The sequence below is a fragment of the Lagenorhynchus albirostris genome, chromosome 17 (genome assembly GCF_949774975.1).
Source record: "Lagenorhynchus albirostris chromosome 17, mLagAlb1.1, whole genome shotgun sequence".
NCBI classification, from domain to species: domain Eukaryota; kingdom Metazoa; phylum Chordata; class Mammalia; order Artiodactyla; family Delphinidae; genus Lagenorhynchus; species Lagenorhynchus albirostris.
Genome location: NC_083111.1, coordinates 75,759,399 through 75,780,647, shown reverse-complemented (window position 1 = coordinate 75,780,647; position 21,249 = coordinate 75,759,399). Strand labels below are relative to the sequence as shown.

Here is a 21,249-nt window from a genome sequence, read left to right as displayed (position 1 = left end):
AAATTACAGACCGGGATCACTGATGAACATAGATGCAAAAATCCTCAACAGAATACTAGTAAACAGAATCCAACAACACATTAAAAGGATCATACACCATGATCAAGTGGGATTTATCCCAGGGATGCAACGATTCTTCAATATACGCAAATCAATCGATGTGATACACCATATTAATAAACTGAAGAATAAAAACCATGTGACCATCTCAATAGATGCAGAAAAGGCTGTTGACAAAATTCAACACCCATTTATGATAAAAACTCTCCAGAAAGTGGGCACAGAGGGAACCTAGCTCAACATAATAAAGGCCATATATGACAAACCCACAGTAAACATCATTCTCAACGGTGAGAAACTGAAAGCATTTCCTCTAAGATCAGGAACAAGACAAGGATGTCCACTGTCACCACTATTATTCAACATAGTTTTGGAAGTCCTAGCCACGGCAATCAGAGAAGAAAAAGAAATAAAAGGAATACAACTTGGAAAAGAAGAAGTAAAACTGTCACTGTTTGCAGATGACGTGATACTATACATAGGGAATCCTAACGATGCCACCAGAAACCTACTAGAGCTAATCAATCAATCTGGTAAAGTTGCAGGATACAAAATTAATGCACAGAAATCTCTTGCATTCCTATACACTACTGATGAAAAATCTGAAAGGGAAATTAAGGAAACACTCCCATTTACCATTGCAACAAAAGGAATAAGATACCTAGGAATAAAGCTACCTAGGGAGACAAAAGACCTGTATGCAGAAAACTATAAGACACTGATGAAAGAAATTAAAGATGATACCAACAGATGGAGAGATATACCATGTTCTTGGACTGGAAGAATCAATATTGTGAAAATGACTATACTACCCAAAGCAATCTACGGATTCAAGGCAATCTCTATCAAATTACCAATGGCATTTTTTACGGAACTAGAACAAAACAATCTTAAAATTTGTATGTTGACACAAAAGACACCGAATAGCCAAAGCAGTCTTGGGGGAAAAAAACGGAGCTGGAGGAATCAAACTCCCTGACTTCAGGCTATACTACAAAGTTCCAGTAATCAAGACAGTATGGTACTGGCACAAAAACAGAAACATAGAGCAGTGGAACAAGACAGAAAGCTCAGAGATAAACCCACGCACATATGGTCAACTAATCTATGACAAAGGAGGCAAGGATATACAATGGAGAAAAGACAGTCTCTTCAATAAGTGGTGCTGGGAAAACTGGACAGCTACATGTAAAAGAATGAAATTAGAACACTCCCTAACAGCATACACATAAATAAACTCAAAACGGATTAGAGACCTAAATTTAAGACCGGATACTATAAAACTCTTAGAGGAAAACATATGAAGAACACTCTTTGACCTAAATCACAGCAAGATCTTTTTTGATCCACCTCCTAGAGTAATGGAAATAACAACAAAAATAAACAAATGGGACCTAATGAAACTTCAAAGCTTTTGCAAAGCAAAGCAAACCATAAACAAGACAAAAAGACAACCCTCAGAATGGGAGAAAATATTTGCAAACAAATCAACGGACAAAGGATTAATCTCCAAAATATATAAACCGCTCATGCAGCTCAATATGAAAAAAACAGACAACCTAATCCGAAAATGGGCAGAAGACCTAAATAGATATCTCTCCAAAGAAGACATACAGATGGCCAAGAAGCACATGAAAAGCTGCTCAACATCACTAATTATTAGAGAAATGCAAATCAAAACTATAGTGAGGTATCACCTCACACCAGTCAGAATGGGCATCATCAGAAAATCTACAAACAACAGATGCTGGAGGGGGTGTGGAGAAAAGGGAACCCTCTTGCACTGTTGGTGGGAATGTAAATTGATATGGCCACTATGGAGAACAGTATGGAGGTTCCTTAAAAAACTAAAAATAGAACTACCAGATGACCCAACAATCCCACTACTGGGCATATACCCAGAGAAAACCATAACTCAAAAAGACAGATGCACCCCAATGTTCACTGCAGCACTATTTACAATAGCCAGGTCATGGAAGCGACTTAAATGCCCATTGACAGACGAATGGATAAAGAAGATGTGGTACATATATACAATGGAATATTGCTCAGCCATAAAAAGGAACGAAATTGGGTCATTTGTAGAGACATGGATGGATCTAGAGACTGTCATACAGAGTGAAGTAAGTTATAAAGAGAAAAACAAGTATCGTATATTAACACATACATGTGGAACCTAGAAAAATGGTACAGATGATCTGGTTTGCAGGGCAGAAATTGAGACACAGATGCAGAGAACAAACGTATGGACACCAAGGAGGGAAAGCGGTGGTGGGTGGTGGTGGTGGTGGTGGTGGTGGTGGTGTACTGAATTGGGAGATTGGGACTGACATGTCGACACTGATGTGTATAAAACGGATGACTAATAAGAACGTGCTGTATAAAAAAATAAATAAAATTAAATTTAAAAATTAATAAAAAGAAATAAACAACGAGCATTTACTGAGGGACTACTATATGTTAGGTGGTAGTATAAAAGAATAAACAAAGACTTAAAGTTAGCGAGAAGTCTGACGTGAAAACGATATACAAACAAGTAACTACCAATTGTGGAAAGTGCAGGCACTGTGAGAGGCCATCATCAGAGCACAGGAGTTGGACACGGGGAGGTTGGCAAGAATATTTTCTAAGACGCAGGAGGACAAGCGTCTTCCCTAAAGCAGCTGTGACGCAGATTAACTGGAGATCAAACAGTTATTCATGAAGAAGTGAGCCGTGTTTACCGTGTGAATGCAGGGAATGACGATGAACGAACGAGATCCTGGGCGCCTGGGTTCATGGAGATGCTGCTCCCTCAACAAGGGTCCTGGGAGGAACAAGGCCCCTGAGGGCCACACCACAGCCTGCACAAAGCTGCGGGCCTGTACGGAGGGACTCAGGAAGGGGCCCTAGAGAGAGCTCGGAGGAGCGGCAGATCTAGTAGTCACTAACACACAAATGTCACGTGAAATGACGGCAATGGACAAGATTTTTCAGAGACAGTAAAATAAAACAACCAGACTGAGTGTTTGGGGAACACGCAGCTACAGTCGTCCCTCGGTATACACGAGCGATTGGTTCCAGGACCCCCTCGGAACCAAAATCCACAGACGCTCAAGTTCCTATATAAACCGGATATGTAGTTATATCTGCATATAACCTACACATCCTCCCTTGTATTCTAAATCATCTCCAGATTATTTATAATAACTAATACAATGTAAATACTATTTAAATAGTTGTAAATACAATGTAAATACTAGGTAAGTAGTGGCCTGCATGGGGCAAATTCAAGTTTTGCTTCCATTTTGGAACTTTATGGAACTCTTTAAAAAATATTTTCCGTTTATGGTTGGTTGAATCCGCAGATGCCCAACTTGCAGATAATGGAGGGCCGAGTGTACTTTGCTTGTGTGTTTTCTTTGTATGTGGAGCCTAAAGCAATTTATAAAAAATGACTTCACTTTAGAAATTCATATGTAAGTTGGGCTCGGCCAGCAAGCATCAAACATGTCCTTTTGTGTAATTACAACGACGTTTTGAATTGCTAAAGTGCTCTCATTGAATATATTCTGGTTACACTAATTATTTGTCAGCTATTTAATTATTTGGACATAAGTAATGAATGAATGTCATTCTGGGAAAGAGGTGCTTCTTATTCTCGAAAAAGAGATGTGAAGTTACTGTAATTATATCCAATTTTACTAAGTTAAAAGTGGAGCAGAAGGTCCCAGTTTGTACTCAAATGGTTGAAAACACATCCATTATCTGTTTTCTTCCTTTTTGGAAAAAAGCTAATCGTGTTGAATTGCCTTGTATTCTTAGAGTTATTCTCAGAAGACTAGTGTTCATGGAGCGGTGGTGAGCCTATACTATTCAAACGGCTACTGTGTGTTACATGTACTTTTGTGATAATAACGTTTCTCACAGTGGAACAGATTTGCTAACAGATGTTCTTCTCAATGACACATACTCAGGGAATATTCTGTGACAGTGACTCCGATGAAGAACAGCTGGCTCAGATGACATTGTAAATGATCAAGTTATCTTCACCAACTCACCTTGAGAAAAATCAGTCCAATTTCAATAGGCACAACATTCCAACAAGAAAATACCTTTAAGTTATCAGGCTTTCTTGCTTGGGCTAATAGGGAACATTTTTATAATGGGCAGATTATAACTATTTACTAAAAATAATATTAACATATACCATACACTGAGTTTTTTCTTGGGCCTAAAGCTGTATTGAAATACCTTCATTTTAGTATACATAATCTGAAGAACACTGAGTATTTTAAGGGCTGAAATGTATACTTTCTCAAAAAAGCACCAGTTGTGGCAGGATTTGAAAGAACAGGTTTCATCCCCTTTTTTGTTTAAATAAGCAACTGATATGATTTCTTTGCATCTTTTATTCTGGAAATAATGGCCTCAGATACTAAATGTTAAATCAGAGTTAAAATAAGTAAACTGAATTGGTTAGATATAACCAACAAGTTCTATAGAAACAGCACATTTATTACGACAAATGTATTTCAAGGAAATCATTAAAAATTGTATTTTTGAGTTCCAAAGGAACGACAAGCCTTTTTTAGAGATACAGATGCTCGGAAATTCTTAAACAGTGAAAGCGCTATTTCATTTTTTTTTTTTTTTTGCCTATCAATGTAATAATGCTTTGCTTATTATTATTTTTTAAATCCTAACCCATCCCATTCTTCCTAATGTTCTCAGTTTCCATTTTCCTACTTAAGGTAGCTTTTAACCAGAGAATTATTAAACTGCAAGGGACCACAGTGGTTACATAATCTCCTGCCATCCTTTGCTGCACTCCTGATGACAGCAGGGTACAGGATCTGCTGCACTTTCCCCAAAGGTGAGGAGATCTTATCAACTCAGCTCGCAGAGCGCTGGTTTCAAACAAGCACAGGCTGTTCAAGATAGAATACAGGCCTTGCGTCGTGAATCCCACATCTGCCCCTTCTGTATCATCCTTGTGACGTGAGGAAAGACACTAACTTCCCACACCTGAAATTCTCACCTGCACAATAGGATCACAATACCTCCTCTCTGAGTGGCTGTGAGAACAACATGACATGACATATAAGAAAGTGCCTCATGGAGAGCAGTTTCTCATTAAATGTTACGTCCTTCTTGAAAGTTCATTCTCATACTGAGATCAGACTTATAACGCACGACTCCGTTATTTTCAGGAGCTACACAGAATCGGTCTTACGTCTTTGTAACCTGCAACTGCCCTCTGAGCACAAGAATAAGGAAGGGAAGATCTTTGTTCAAATGCCAACTATCATATTCTTCCCACGGGATGGTTACAGTAACTGACTTAGAAAAGATCAATGGCAACCTTCGTTAGGAAAACTTACCTGGTCCCTGTGCCGGGTTGTCTAGTCCAGTAAACACTTACTAAGTGCTTGCAATGTGCCAGAAGCTAGGCTAGTGGCTAGAGACACAGTGCCTTTCCTGACAAGCCTACAATCTTCTGAGAAACAGACGCATACTAAGTGAAGATTGCACTACGCAGCGACATGCTAATAAGTTAGACATAAACCGCTAAGTGACTAAAAACGACAAAGCACACAGGAGGCATTTGGGGTGGGTTCTCCACAGGCGGCAATTTTTAGAAACTCGGTCTTGAGAATATTCATCCATTCAGCAAACATGTACTAAGGACCGACTATGTGCTAGACGTTATACTAGGTGCTGAGAATATAAAGGTGGGTGCAGGGGTGGGGTCGGGGGTCCCTACTCCCATGGAGTTTACAGTCTAATTTATGATTATTCCAGTCCAATGGAATAGGTATTTTAGTAGACTCTAAGAAGACCAGCTTCAACTTTCCCACTTGCCACGTGAATGAGTAACCATTCGGGGGGGGGGGGCGGTTCCAGGACCCAGGCTAAGTTGGATACTTTGTAGTATACCCACATGATCTAAAATCCTAGAAATAAGCAAATAAAATAATTTTTTAAAGGTTTTCTTTCCCCTTCCCATGCTGCAAAGCTAAGCGTACAGTGCGAGTAATCTTCAGAATCTCAAACGGTTACGACGAATGGCAAATGCCAAGCAACACAGCCAACGTGGCCGTCTGTGATTTGAAGGCAACGCTGTGGTGTGGCAGAATGAGTACGAGCTGTGCTGGAAATGCAGCCTCAGGGACAACGCGCGCCTGGGGAGGGCCAGGCGTGAGTGTGGGCTCACGCGATGCAGGCTGCCTTTCTGCTTAGAGCCCTCCAGCCCTCGTCTGCTAATGACAGGACACATATTCTTCTGCACGGCCACCATCCCACTAGCCGCGGTAGTGGATGGGAAGGGGTGTTATTAACTCAACAGAATACTTTGCAAATCGACTGTTTTCAGGCCTTTGCCATCACATATCAATAAAACTCAGAGCTAAACACAGAAAAACCAAGTGCCTTGAATTTCTCTTCCTTTTGCTCCCCTCGACTTTAACCTTTCAAGAAATTTTTATTTGTATTCATCTAATTTCATTCAAGACTCACCGGGGTATACACACTGAGACAGAGGATGTGTGTGTCTGGCTCACACTGTAGGAATTCGATCGATCTTTGCTGAGTGGGAAGATGAATTAATGTATGGAAAGAAGGCACTAGCTCTTTCTGAGACGGGTGGATTGGTGGATTTAGCCAAAAAAAGCTAAGTACCTTGCCTGACTCGTACCATGTTTATAGCACAGGGGGGCCTAGGATCCAGGTTTCCCACACCCCCTGCCTTGGCGATTACGGCGACACCATCCAGCCACATCTACAGCACCCAAACCTGAGAGAACTCAAGGCAGGCCGAGGTGGGAAAAAGCAGACACCGGGCCACCTCAGAGGAATTTCACAACGTTTCCTTTCCCTCAGTCTCTGCTACTCTAAGGAGACTCAGCCTTTGTGGATGAATTTGAGGCACCACCGCCAGCTTGCTAAGAACACTAGTAAACAGGACCACGTCCAGCCGTAGAGAACACAGAGCCGAGACACAGACACAGCCTTCCCCAAGCGAACAGCCCAATGGTGAAGCTGCCCACATGGCACTGATTTTCAGAATACAATTCACTGAGCTCCCAGCTCAGTGCGCTCTGCCAGTGCAAAGGGGTGCAGCTCTCCGTCCCTGCCCCGCCAGCGGCCACAGTCAGGTGGGAGACTGCGGTGACGCTCAACAGGCCAGCTCTTGCCTCCCACGAGCTGCCCTAGTAACAGCTGACCTAAGTCTGCAAGGACAGACAGGAAACAGTCGGATGAGGGGGAGCAGCACTCGAGGCCGAGGCTGCTACACGAGGAAAGTTCTGGACGCCTAAGAGGACGCAGCCCATTCAGGGAATTATAAGAAGTGCAGTACGACCAGGACGAAGACTCAGCTCCTTCGGTGGCTGCAGATGACACTGAAGAAGTTGTCTGTGGCCCAGGGATTACTGCGATTTCCAGAAACTGTGCAAAGAGGTGCTGAGTTCCTAGCAGGAGACCTCCATTAAAGGGAGACATGGAAACCTAGTGGTTCTGGCATTTTAGGCCTGTCACTGCTTCCCCCTTCTTTGACAACAGTTCATATACTCTTTCTTTAATACTTTCAATTAGTAATACGAAACATCTATCCAGTACTCATCTTCCTCATTTATGTTAACCAGAAAGTTACAGTAAGAATCCCAGGGGTTCTGTATTCTTGGTAAAGATTCCGCCCTCCCCACCCCCTGCCGCCCATTTTCCATGGATGTATTTTCTTTCTCTTATGCTAAATAAGTCTATGAACCATATCAAAGAATTATGGAATGATAAATGGAAAACCTGATAATCCATTAATTAAAAAAACTGGGAACTTTTATTTTCTTCACTGAAAAGAATTTCCACTAAGAATCGGTATTCAGCAGCACAGCTTAAGAGGAAACGCTTAAGGGTAAAAACAGCTTGGTGTACGTAGGCAACTGCTTTTTGAATGACTGAATCACTCCGAGGCAACCTGCAGAGGACCGTGGCCGAATGCTACGCTACACGCCTGGCGGGCTTGCCCGCACGCCTCCTTGACCCTGGTCCTGAACCTCGCCACCACCCAAACTCATCTTCCATATCTGAGGTTTAAGTTATTTGACGAAAGAGGTTATTTCTTTCACATTTTCTGTGCCTCTGGTACCAAGTACTTATTTAGCACTCAATAAACGTTTGCTAAAGAGCTAAAGCAAGGTGAGGGATATCGGTCACAACACCCGACGCTATGTCTGGGTCACAGATCATCAGAACACCTCCACTTACATAATCTCCATAGGTCTCTTGTGTTGGGGGCGGTGGTGGAGGTCTGTACCCAGTTGGGGGGACGCCTCTTGCTCTGGGAGTGAGAAGTCCTCTTCCTCGACTCACTGGCCCTCGGGTGGAAAGGATTCCTCTGGAAGTCGGCGTCCCTCGCGGTACCCCGACTCCCACTGGCCGGGCCGCGACTCCTCCCCTTCCCCTGCAAGCAAGAGGGTCAAATTAGCAATACTCGTGGTATTCTCTAGCATTCCACTGTGCGCATGCATTTATACCTCACAAAAATCGGTGTCCCGTAATTCTGTAAAAAGAAATAAGGAAACCACGTGCAAAGTGAAAACGAAAAGCAAATGAGAAACAGGCACCTACCTAAAGGAAGGAAATTAAGTCATTTAGGCAGCTCGTCCAGCAACAATAAAGATGGTAACATCAAAGAAACCCCAGGAGTCAGGGTCTGTCTGGGACACAGGATAGGAAACTGACATCTGGGGAGGCTGCATCTACTGAGCACTCCTCCATCACGTCCTGCCAGGGTCACAGCCAACCCTCGCTCCAACACTGTGACCTGGGCCTTACCTGGCTTGTCTGCGGACAAGGAAACGGAGGCCTAAACAGGCCTTAAGACTGTCTGAGGACACACAGGTGGCACACCCGGGACCAAAACATATCAGATTCCACGAGAGAGGGAATAAAATGAACCTTCCCAAAGAGTGTACCTACTACCTAGGGGCTGAAAGCATCACTCTTAGGTTAAGTAAACACATATATTTTCTGAAGTAGGATTCAACATATTCATGTATTTCTAACATAAAATATGAGACTTCCAAGTCAGAGAGGAAGGCAGGAGGCAGAAGAGCCCAACATAAGGTAAAACTTGAGGAAGTGTGCAAGTCCCATGAAGAAATGAGGACAGAAGTTTGGCTCCGCCAGAAAATAAAGGCATAGCCTGACCCACCTCCTGTGGACAATGTCCTCCAAACAAGGAGAACCAAGCAGACAATGAGGCTGCCTACAGACCAGTTCTCTCTTCTTCTCTTGTTTGATTGGGATAGCAAATACACAGCTGAAAGCTCCAATTCCACAAACAACAGAGAAAATGAACAAAACCAAAAGCTCGTTCTTTGAAAGGATCAATAAAATTAATAAACCTCTAGACAGGCTGAACAAGAAAAAAACAACAATATCATAAATGAAAGAGGGGTCATCACTACTGACCTCAAGGACATTAAAAGATAAAAAAGGAAGATGATGAACAAGTCTAGGCCCACAAATTTGTTAACTCTGATGAACTGGACTAATTCCTTGAAATATACAAATGACCAAATCTCCTACAAAGAGAATTAAATTAAATCTGAATAAACCGATGTTTATTAAAGAAATTTAATCAATAATTAATAATCTTCCAAAAAAGAAAGCACCAGACCCAGAGGTTTCACTGGCGAATTCTATCAAGTATTAAAGGAAAGAATGATATCAGTTTTCCACTCTCTTCCAGAAAATCAAATCAGAGGAAACATTTCCTAACTCATTCTCTGAGGGTGGCCACCAGACGTGCCTCCTGAAAATTATTTCTACATTACTAGTCAGAGGCTGAGACTGGCCTGGGCCACCGGGGAAGACAGAAGTGACCGGCTTCCACTTGGTCTTGAGCCCTTATGGGGACCTGTCACAGGAGGTGCCTCCCAAGATTTTTTTTTCTAAGTCCACCTGTGGAAACCACAACTGGTCAAGGGGCTAGGAGACAGAGAGGCCGAGGAAGGGTGGCAGGTAGCTGAGCAAGGTGGTCTCTGACATCCCGAGGAAGAGACATGTGGTCCAAGGGGAGGCAAAAGGCATTAAAGACATTATACAATGAAACAAACAAGCAAGCGGACCATAAATCAGTATCTCCCATGAACAAAGACGTAAAAATCTTCAAAAGCAGCAGCAAATTGAATTTAATAATGTATTAAACACGTCACGACCACATGGGATTTGTTCCAGGTATGAAAGGCTGCTTCAGCATTAGTGAAAATCCATGTGACCAGCCTGCCAAGAAGGCTTACGAAGAAGAATCGTAAGGTCACATAAAGCAGAAAAGGCGTTTAATGAAATGCAACATCATTCATGATAAAAACTCGGCAAACTAGGAACGGAGGTAAATTTACTCAAGTTAAAAAAGAACATCTACAAAAACCTACAACTAACATCATATTGAACGGTGAGAGACTGAATGCTTTCCCCTTAAGATTGGGAACAAGGCAAGGATGCCCAGCCTTACCACTCCAATTAAAACTGTACTAGAAGTCCTACCTAATTCAATAGGACAAGAAAAGGAAATAAAACTTTTAAGATTGCGCAGGAAGAAACAAAACTTTGTCTGCAGGTGACATTTCCATGTAAGAATTCCCAAAGAATCAACCAGATCAAAACAAAACAAAGCAACCATACGAACAAACAATAAACTAGAACTAATAAGCACATGAAACAGGTCTTGGAATACGAAGTTAATAAGTCAACTGCTGTCCTACACAGCTGCAATGAATACCTGAAATCTGAAATTTTGAAATTAGTCACTAAAACCACCAAGATGCCCTCTGTTCAATAGGTGAACAGATAAGCAAGCTGGGGTACATTCATATAATGGAATATGATTCAGCAACAAAAAGCAATGAGCTAATAGTGGTAAGTCATGTGAACAGTATGTTCTCATGATATGATGTAATAAAAATAGCATTTTATTTTTTACCTCTGCGGTTTCTGTTCCCCAAACCTATAACCCTAGGCTAATCGTGAGAAAAATATTAGACAAATCCCAAAGGAGGGACATCTTACCAAAAACCTGACTGGTACTTCTCAAAACTGTCAAAATCCATGACTTTCACCTTTAGGCAACTTGTGTTATCCCTTTTTTGAGCACTGTAAGTTAGATCTTTTTTGTGTGTGTTTTCATACTAGGTCATAAAAATCGGTGCGATAAAACTGGTGGTCTAGAGCAAGGACACTGGATTCAGATCGATTTCCTGACTGTACTTATTTACCTCTGCCTTCCAATTAACCTTCAAACTAATCAAGAGTCTGACCTTTCCAAGACAGTCTCCTCAGTTGTGAAATGGGATACAGAACCCATTTCTTAGTGTTATGGTGAAGGAAAAATGGCAGGACATACACGGTATTTAGCCCATTGGCTACTCAATGAATAGCAGCAACTTAGATAAATTTCAGTCTCTCTGAGCTGTACTGATAGACACTGTAATAGCTATAGTCTTCCTCACCTTTTTATCTCTGCTATACATCTAGAAAAATCTTCAATGTGATTAGAGAAAAGAGTAGTTTCTACCTATGGTACCTCTAACTCATCTGTGATACTTCAGTCAATCTGTGTGTATTCAAACTCAATAAGCCTCCGGCTTCTTTATCTAATACCCCATCTCTGCCGTCCAAGGTACTATATCGATCACAAAATATTCAGTATTTCAATAAATTCATGTCTTTTACCACACTGAAAGACATTATATTTAAGAAGCTCACTATTCTTTCTTATCATCGTCGACATTGTTAGGTTATGTGCCCACTGGGTATATGGAATCATACTAAAGAATCCGTTACAGAATTTTAGACAAGTCATTTGATATATGTAGCTCGGGATACTTGTCTACAAAAGACACTTTGAAGATTCGTTTTTAAGAGTTTCAAATCCCACGGGAATGGTGTCGAGCAGCACGGTCTTAGTACTGCCGTTAAGTGGTCTCTGGTGAGAGGAAGGCACGACGCAGTGACAGGCCAACGTGAAGGTCCCGCTGCACTGCCTCGTGCTCACTCAACGCTACAAATGAAGTTCAGGGTAGAGCTGAACAGCAGGGCTCATAACATGGGATGAGAACAGAAAAGTGTCTGGGAGATGACATTTATAACGACAATCAATGGGAACGTACTTATTTTTTACTTGAAAGGTTGATTCAAATTGATAGGATTGGGTGCTACACCGCTCAGAACGGGGATAAGGGAAAAGCAGAAACATAACACATCTGACTAGAAAGTTTCATAAGCAAAGGGGTGTGACTGTAATGGTTCTTTCTGTTTGCATTTTTCAGCAGGGTGACCTTGGTTTCTGGTTTTGAAACTCAGATGTGAAAATAATTGAGAAAAGTTTTTTCCATGGAAAGAGTGCTTTGGATGATCAATAATTTCTTGCGTTCAGTCAATTAGGAACTAATCATTCAGTTTATATATTAATAGGAGGTTTTAGGCTATGATGAAAAGGCATGTGATGTGGGTTCCAGCACACCCACACTCAAACTCAAATCTAGTCCTGTCGTCACTGGGCTGCTGAGCCTTGGTTTCCCCATCGACAAGTCCAGTTAATAACATCTGGCTCTTGCAGAACGGTTGTGAGGTTTCCAACCACATCAAGTGCCTAAGCTAAAACAGGCGCTCAGCAAGTGGTAATTACCGTGTGGATTTCTACCTGGACTCTGTCCTGACGCTGTCCTTTTGGCTGCTAACCGAAGGGTGAGGAGAGAGAGGAGACAGAAGGTACAACTCGCATTTGTGCTCATGTCATCCATTCAGCAGCAGCGCATTTACATACATTTCATACATGTAGCAACAGTGATGCAGTGTGGTACAGAGTAAGGGTATATATACCACATTGTTTGGCCTTTGTCTATATACGTATTTTTTTGCGGTACGCGGGCCTCTCACTGTTGTGGCCTCTCCCGTTGCGGAGCACAGGCTCCGGACGCGCAGGCTCAGCAGCCATGGCTCACGGGCCCAGCTGCTCCGCGGCATGTGGGATCCTCCCGGACCGGGGCACGAACCCGCATCCCCCGCATCGGCAGGCGGACTCTCAACCACTGTGCCACCAGGGAAGCCCTGTCTATATATTTTATGGGAAGCAAAAGTATATGATAAAACAATGAATTTCGTGGAATTAGCTCAAGCTAGCTCCAGCATTATCAGCTGGGTGACCCTGGGAAACACAGGGGATGCCTGGGCCTCAGGAAGAGAAAGGCCTACAGCGGATCACAGAGGGGGTGCCTCCCGGATCCAGTGTCAAGGTCTAGCCGGTCTCACAGTAAGAATAAGCTTTCCCAGAGATCCATCCGAGGACCCATGCTTGATGCGCTAATGACCTGAGGGCTAATTTATTTTCCTGTAGGATCCCTAAGACTTGTGACAACTTTCCTTCACCTCTCTGAAAGCTTAATCACTGAGATTTTTTTTTTCTTGACAGAGGTTGACAAGGGAACGAGAAGCTGGACAGAAGGGAAAGGTAAACGCAGCCTATAGTCATAATCCCTCAACACAAATGTAAGAAGCCATCGGGGCTGATGGAGACTAGATGTTCTGAACAGAGGACTCTGGCAGCGCTCTCTCTCACCACCTTTACAGATCATCTGAAGCGCGGTGCTAGGGCCGTGCTTCTCTCACACGTTACTGTGCACGCACTTCACCTGGGGCCTGGTTTCGGGGCAGAGTCTGCATCAGTACATCTAGGCTGGGGACTGAGACTCTGCATTTCAAGTGCTGCCTTGGGTAGCTTGGATCCAGAGGTTATAGACTTGTTATGAAACCTGTCGGTTATCTCTTTTCTTTATTCTGCGAACCATCCAACCTTCGATGCAATTAAAAAAAAAAAAAAGACTAAGTGTTACGTTATCCTACATTGTACACAGTCTGTAAGGAATCCAATGCAATCTGTTTCTTCTCCAACAAGTTACAAACTGGTTACTAGTAAAACTGTTGACCACATAAGACAGTGTGAGAGAGTCCACCCTCTTAAAAGTACAAGAAACTTACCGTTTCATCCAGGGACGTAGCCCCTGAAAAGAGACAGCTCGCTCTGTACTCTGAAGCCTGTCACTGTCTTCCAATTCTGATTGTTAGCATGTTTTTACTTTTTTTCCTTATAAACAAAAATAGCAAAAACCTTTATCACTTCTAAGTATCAGCCTTACTTCTGCCTTCTGGGACTATGCCGCACAAGTCTTCTTCCTCTGTGATGGTGAAATTGATAATAAAGGAGTGAAGAAGAGATGTGCAATTTGCCCAAGGACTGATCAAATATCTGTGCTACAGGAATTCTATTTTTAGTGAGGGATCATTTTGAGTAATCAGAAAAGGAATCATGCCACAGTCTGGGCTCCGATGGGACATTTAAAAAATTAAGTAGGATATGGATTAATGTGTGCTCAACGACCTATCTCCATTTTACAGACGAAGAAACTAGGCTTAGAGAGGGAAGTTCCCTGAGACCATGCAGCTAGGAGGGGCTGGGGGTGACTCTGATTTTCCCATAGCCACACCCTAACTCCAGGCAGATGGCCCCATTTTTCCTGCTTTCAAGCCTTTGCCCCTCTGCGCGGGATGACTTCCCTCTGGCACTACCCTGCCTTATTACTTTACCTTCATCCTAAGTGTGTTTGTACCCACGCTCCGCATTCAGGATGATCTGTGCTATCGTTTCTGCTTCCGCTTCACTTTTCCTCATAACCCTCGTGCTCTGTTTCAGCCATTCTGCCATAACTACTTGTTTCTCTGACTTTCCCCTTAAAAATCCCAGAATGGCAGGACAATGACTTGGTCATCATCTCTGCAACTTCAATTTGTCAGGGAAAGAGCTCAGGAAAATGTGTGACATTAAATGACCTAACACCAGAAACTGACTGATGGCCAAAGAGGAAAAAAATTGATTAAAACTTCTGAAGAGCCAGGGTGGGGAGGGGAGGGGATGGGAGGAGACGCCCACTGCACCGGAAACACTCACTGGGCTCCTTCCACCCTCCAGGGCTGCAGCCTGACAGCGGCGCTTGCTTGACATCATTCTAGGAAAAGTCAGTTGGCCTGATGGGTATCCAAGCCTTCCTTCAGCCGGCACTGGAGTTGACAGGAGGACCGGGAACCCACACCCGGCTTTGGGCTGCGCGGATGCACCATAAGCAGGAGAACCGTGCTCAGCAGCTTTTCTCACGTGTCTGTTCCAGGCTGCACTTAAGTTACAAGTTCTTGTCAGAAGTTTTCTCGCTGTTTGGCACATTATTTGCCTCAGTTATTGCCTTCCCAAAGCCTATTAAGGTGATTTTAAAAGAAAGCACACGTTTTTCTCCTTTTGCCTCCCGTTAATCAACTCCAGCGTGGCTGCACTAACACACACTCAGAGAGCATGTGGACCCAAGGGAGTGAATGCTGAGGACTGAGGGGCAGTCCAGGTCTCACGGCAAGAGAAGCAGAGAAGCTCGTGTCCAAGGAAAGTCCTCTAGTGTCTGACCGGGGCGCGGGGCACGTGTGTGGTCAACCACTGTCAGGGTTTTAAGAAAGGCACGGACAGTAGACACAGAGTTGGAAGGAAGGAGAGGAGAGTGACTGTTCTGACAGGTCAGGTGGTACAAGGTCCTCAGAAGGTAAATCCAGGAGGCAATCATATAGTTTACATAACATCCCAAATTAATGGGTTTTTAAAACTGGAAATTCTTATAATTTTGGCTAGTAGAAAAAGAAATACCATTTTCCTATATCCAGCCTTTTCTTAATGATAAAGAAGGGCTTTTTAATAGAGATTGGTAGAATAATATAAATCATATCATATGCTGGTGAAATATTTATGGCCCATATATTAACTATTCAGCTTTCCCGATAACATTTCTCACATACTGCGGAGAAGAATGGATCATTTTCTGTCATTAACACAACCTTTAACGTCTGTGATACTATTCATAATCCATTTTAAAAAGAGAATAGGTACCATGCGAAAATCTGTGTGGATGAGAAAATGAGAGTGACCGAGTCCCATCTGATCCCCTGGTTTGGGGAAGTCACGTGCTCTGCCCAACAGGCAGAGCAACTGTGGCTACCTAATATTTATCACAGCAGCTGCTGAGATGCCGGTTTTACAAAGATACGATGTCACTGAAATCAGTGGGGCATGACCTAGTGTTAAAACAATAAATGATTAACTTAAGCTGATAGTTTCATGCAGTGTCTGAAAGCTGCCGGTTACTGCAGTGGTCCCATGAAATTTAAACTCTCCACGGCAGCCCTGTGAGCGTGAGGCAGCATCCCAGCGCCCTGGCATACAGTCTGGGAAGTGCAATCATAAGATCTAACATGGGGTTGCAGTCCAAGAAAAGAAGAGATAAGGGGAAGGCAAACTCTTTAAAGAAACTGTAGCTGAAAATTTTCCCCATCTGATGAAAGCTGATAAAAGCCGCGTGAATGGGTCAGCCTTATGTCCTAGGTTGAAACAAAACCACCACGTTCGGCACCCAACGCTGGTGAATGCGTACGTACTACTTAGAAAGACAGGCTTCATCTGCTTTGTTCACTTTTTCTTCCTGCTCTTTCTGGTAACACATGCAGGGAGAGAACACTGCCTGCTACTTGGGGAAAGGGCCAGATGGGCCAGACAAGGCCAGTGGAGAAGCAACACAGAACTAGCCAGCTGTTCTGAAGAGGGGAAAGGAAGGGAGCATCCTTGGGGGCTCAAAACTGTGCAGCCCAGACCACCAGGGCAGCAGGCAATATATGCGGTGGAGACCCTACGGGGAAAACCACAGAGCTAAACAGAGAGTTTGCCTGGAGTGGCGTCAGTCCTAATCTTCCCTGATGTGTTCTCTGCTGGGGTCCGTGTGGGGAGTTAGGGAGGTGACGTACCACAGGGCTGCACAGGGCAGAACGGAAGTAAAGACACTTCCTTATCTCCTAAGTTAAAAAGGAATAAGTTTAGTCCTCTCATTTGAAACTGAATGAAAAGGTTTTATTAAAATACTTATTTCTCCCTTCTGCAGGATTTACTTTTAGATCATTTACATCTTTCAGCAGAAAGCTACCCTGAAGTGATACCAGTGGGGAACATTCATGAAGATTCCAGTAATGACTTGTTCTGCTGTGAAATTCCAAAGTGGTGCTGTCCATGTGACCATTCCCAAAAAGCTAATCCCCTGGTAATCTAGTCACGTGACAGACAAGAACTACCCTAACAAAAAATGTTGTAAATGGTCAACACTTGATCAAAAGAGTCTAAAGAATTTGCGATTGTACTGTATTCACTCAACATATATTTACTGAGTGATTCCTATATGCCAAACATTAGGGACACAAGTACCTTTAAGGTTTTACATAATACTGAGGGGTAACCAATGAAAAAGTGAACAAGTCAGAAAGGTAAATTCAGTTTGATAAGTGCTACCATGTAACCAAGAAGGGTGTTGTGGGCCGGCTTCTGGGTTATGGGGGCGGCCACTTCAAACAAGGCAACCAGCAAAGGCTTCTCTGACATGGTGCCTGTGTGTGTTGAGAACAGGATGCTGAGGGGCAGGCAGGCAACTGCAGACAGGCCTGCCAAGGAGGAGGAGTGAAGGCAAAGGACAGGGAAAGGAACGAGCTCGGCCTGTTCAAGGAACAGAAGGGAGACCAGTCTGGCTGGAGTGCAGGGTGGAAAAGGTGATCGAAGAAAAATAGGTTTAAGGCTTATTTCAGAGCTAAAATCAAAATGACTTACTGAGGGACTGAGTGTAGCGAGGATCTACCTATGACCGTCCAGTGGTCCCAGGACTAGAAAGCACTAGGCTGCAAGAAGTGCATTTGCCTTTTGTTTTATGACTGTTTTTAGCCATTTAGATGCTGTGAATTCTAAAACCATATTTTCCTCCGCTTTGGCCACTAGAAAGCTCAAAGCGTAATCTGAAGACCAATTTTGCCAACCCTACAAAATAACATGTACCTTTCTGTGTATTAATCTCACCCTTAGGATTTTTGTAATTTTCTATCCTAATTATTTTCCATATTAATTTATTTTTCTTCTGGTAGATGGACATTAACTTAGCAAGTTAGTATATGTGATCTGATGAGAAAAAGTAGTAAAAATATGTCTTTTCATCGTAGTTTGTATTAATTGTGCTGTAATTAATATATGAGAAAAGTGACAGAATGAAAATTCTATGGAAAAACTGCAAGGGGAGAATGAGTGGAAGAAAAAAAAAAAAAGATTCTGGATAAAAACAGAAGGGAAGGATCAAAGAGAGGGAGAGGCATGGTTTCTGGAACCAGACTGCCTGCATTCCAGCCAGGCTCTAAAAATCCCCAGCTGAGTGACTGGAGCAAGTAACTGACTCCTCTGGCCTTGGTTTCCTCATCTGTGAAATGGCGACTTTAGCAAAACAGTGCCCGCCTCACAGGGCTGTTATGAGGCTTAACCCAGTTAATATCTGTGACGTGCTCGGAAAGCGCTCAGTCAGTAGTAGGCACGATGTGAGTGTCTGTTAAAGGAAGTCTCAGTTCGGGATGTAAAGACAAGTAGGACTTAAACAGGTGAGAGGGTTAGAGAGCGGAACCACAGACTTGCAGACACAGGAGCAGTGTGAACAAAGGTTTGGAAGGGCAGAGCACACCCTTTAACCCAGTGGCGGTGTCGGGGGGAGGCAGGCGCTAAAGCAGGAAACCTGGCAAAGTAATGAACAAAGACCAACTGGGAGAGAGGTCTTAAGAGAAAGTACAGAAGGGCAACTGAATGCCTCTTAGAGGAACATGAATCTCACACTGTAGAAAACAGAGTATCTGAACGATCTGGTGCCACGCCAGCCCACAACCACATGGAGGGAAGGAGGCGGTGCCTGGCTCCTTGGCCCGTGGGGAGCGGAAGTGCCCCGCGTCAGGTGTTGGATCAGCACGAACCAGCCACTGCTCCACAGGGGAACCACTGGGTCTGAAGTGTGACCTGAACGGTAATTCCATCCCAAAATACCCACTACCAAGGCAATGGAAAAGCTCAACATGGCAAGCAGGGTATAGGCTGCCACCAAGAGGAATAATTTTTCACCTGGGCAGATGGAGGTATCTCTCCAGATACTACACTCCCTCAAAACAGAAAGTTTCTGCCTTCCTTGTCGATTCATAACATAACATTTTCAACTGAAGTGAAAATGAGACAACTAGATTAGAAATTACCTTCAGCAAAAATGGAAGACCTGGTCTAAGGAACAGGGCATCCCCTAAATGGTGGCACTGCACGTGCTCTATTATCTATATTCTCTATCCAAGGGATATCCGTTCTGTGAATGTTGCCTGATTTAGAGAAAAGGGCCTTTGCAGATGTGACGTTAGGTCGAGAATCCTGAGATGGAAACACTACCCTGGGTCACCCAGGTGGACTCTAAATACAGTCCCATGCATCCCTATGTGAGGGAGGCAACTGGAGATGCGAGAAGGCAGCGCTAAGAAGGAGACAGAGCAGAGCGCGATGGCCTCAAGTCAAGGACCGCCTACAGGCACCAGAAGCTGGGAGGGTCACCACGACGTCCCCCCTACAGCCTCCAGGGGGAACAGCGGTCAGTACCTTGATTTTAGCCTAGTAAAGCTGATTTCAGACATCTAGCCTCCAGAACTGTGACCAATTTCTATTGCTTAAAGCCACCAAATTTATGGTAATTCATTGTAACAGCCACTGGAAACGAATATAGCAAATACGTAATTTCCTATGATTGCAAGTAAATTATTTAACAGGAGAAATGGAAATGATAGAGATTTACCGTTTACTGAACAGCTACATAAATTATTTCATTAAATCATCAGCAGCAATCCTATTATTATTATTAGCCTGTTTTTTACAGAGAAAACCCACCTGGTACCATGCCCAGATCTGTGTTCCTTTTACATTGCAATAACACCTGTCTGTAACTGCTCTGACAGCGTGTCGATCAGCACTCAGCAGGGGGACTCACTCTTTATTCCTCCAAAGGAACTTGGATAAATGGAAGAAACCTATTTTAAATTATTTCATGCAAAACTCTACCTGAAAAAATATATACAGTCACCAGTGAAAAAAAGTCTGTGTTACTAATTTCCACTGAGTTCTTCTGGGGGCAAAAATGCAAAAATTAAAAATCATTTTCAAATAAGTTTGAGAGTCACGTCTCAATTTATAGTTTGCTTCAACTGACTTACGAATTCATTAACGTATTTTTCATGATAAAAGCAGTCGTGATTCCGAGACAGAAATAGAAATTCGGTGTGCCTGGACAAGCTTCGGAGTTTCAGATACCACAGAGCCCCACGCGGCATAAAGGACAGCGCGCATCGGGACGCTCACCTGGTACCTGACACTGCTCAACACTGGAGGTGCGGCAATGAACTAGCCTGGTACTGTCTGCGCTCACTGGGAAAACACAAGCTTCCACTATCTCCATTTGTGCATCAAAGCTATGACTTACATTCAAAGAATCAGGGGATTAATAACGTGAGGGTGATTAAATAAACTTATCTACAGTCATTAGCTAGTAAGTGGTACAGGTAATATTTAAGGCCAGGAACACCTCAGTCCACAGTGAATCCTCTTAATACGACACCATATTGCCTGAATGTATTCCTATAGGCTTTGTACCAATACACTGGTAAAGTCACTTGCCCGTTAAAAAAGGAAACATTAAAACTGTTGCCATGGTACCCTATTCTAACAACAAACAGGTAAGTCAATTAATCACACCTACCTGGTTATTGCTGGGGTCGGTACACCTCTTGTACGCAAGGTAGGTTTCCCTCGAACAACTGGTACATCTGCATTTTCTGAACCACCATTCAAATATGTTAATTCCTGGAGCTGTGCTTGCCTGATTTCATCATTATAGTCCTACACAAAAGACAGAAGATAACAAAGAATTCAGGACATGAAGCAAATAATTTTTAATAGGAAAAAAAAAGGTAAGGAAAATAGTTAAATTCATAAAACAAGACTTGAGTTTGTTGAAATGAAAATTTATCAATAAATTGTTGTAAAAAGAAAAAAAAAAACAGTATTTTTCCCCTAAACTAGAATTTTCTACAGTCAGCCATATCTCCTTCTGCTGTGCATACTTTCCAAGTGAAATATTTATAATAAAATTAAAATGGCACGTAACTGATATATGGACATTATTATTTACAACTCAATCAACCAGTAGTTACAGAGAGCCTAGTTTAGCCAGAACTATCTCAAGAAAG

At 42.9% G+C, this 21,249-nt stretch overlaps 1 protein-coding gene across 20 annotated transcripts in view; it reads right to left on the bottom strand.

Moving 5' to 3' along the window:
* KHDRBS3 (KH RNA binding domain containing, signal transduction associated 3) overlaps positions 1 to 21,249 on the bottom strand; it is a 201,825-nt gene that overhangs the window by 82,041 nt on the left and 98,535 nt on the right. For 16 of the 20 annotated variants that reach the window (XM_060127369.1, XM_060127370.1, XM_060127355.1 and 13 more), the window contains exons 5-6: positions 20,760 to 20,899; positions 8,305 to 8,500 (exon numbers count right to left, since the gene is read on the bottom strand). In XM_060127369.1, the coding sequence (XP_059983352.1) occupies positions 8,305 to 8,500; positions 20,760 to 20,899 (336 nt within the window). The remainder of the gene's footprint in view (positions 1 to 8,304; positions 8,501 to 20,759; positions 20,900 to 21,249) is intronic. The other 4 variants (XM_060127371.1, XM_060127372.1, XM_060127373.1 and 1 more) reach the window with 1 other exon arrangement.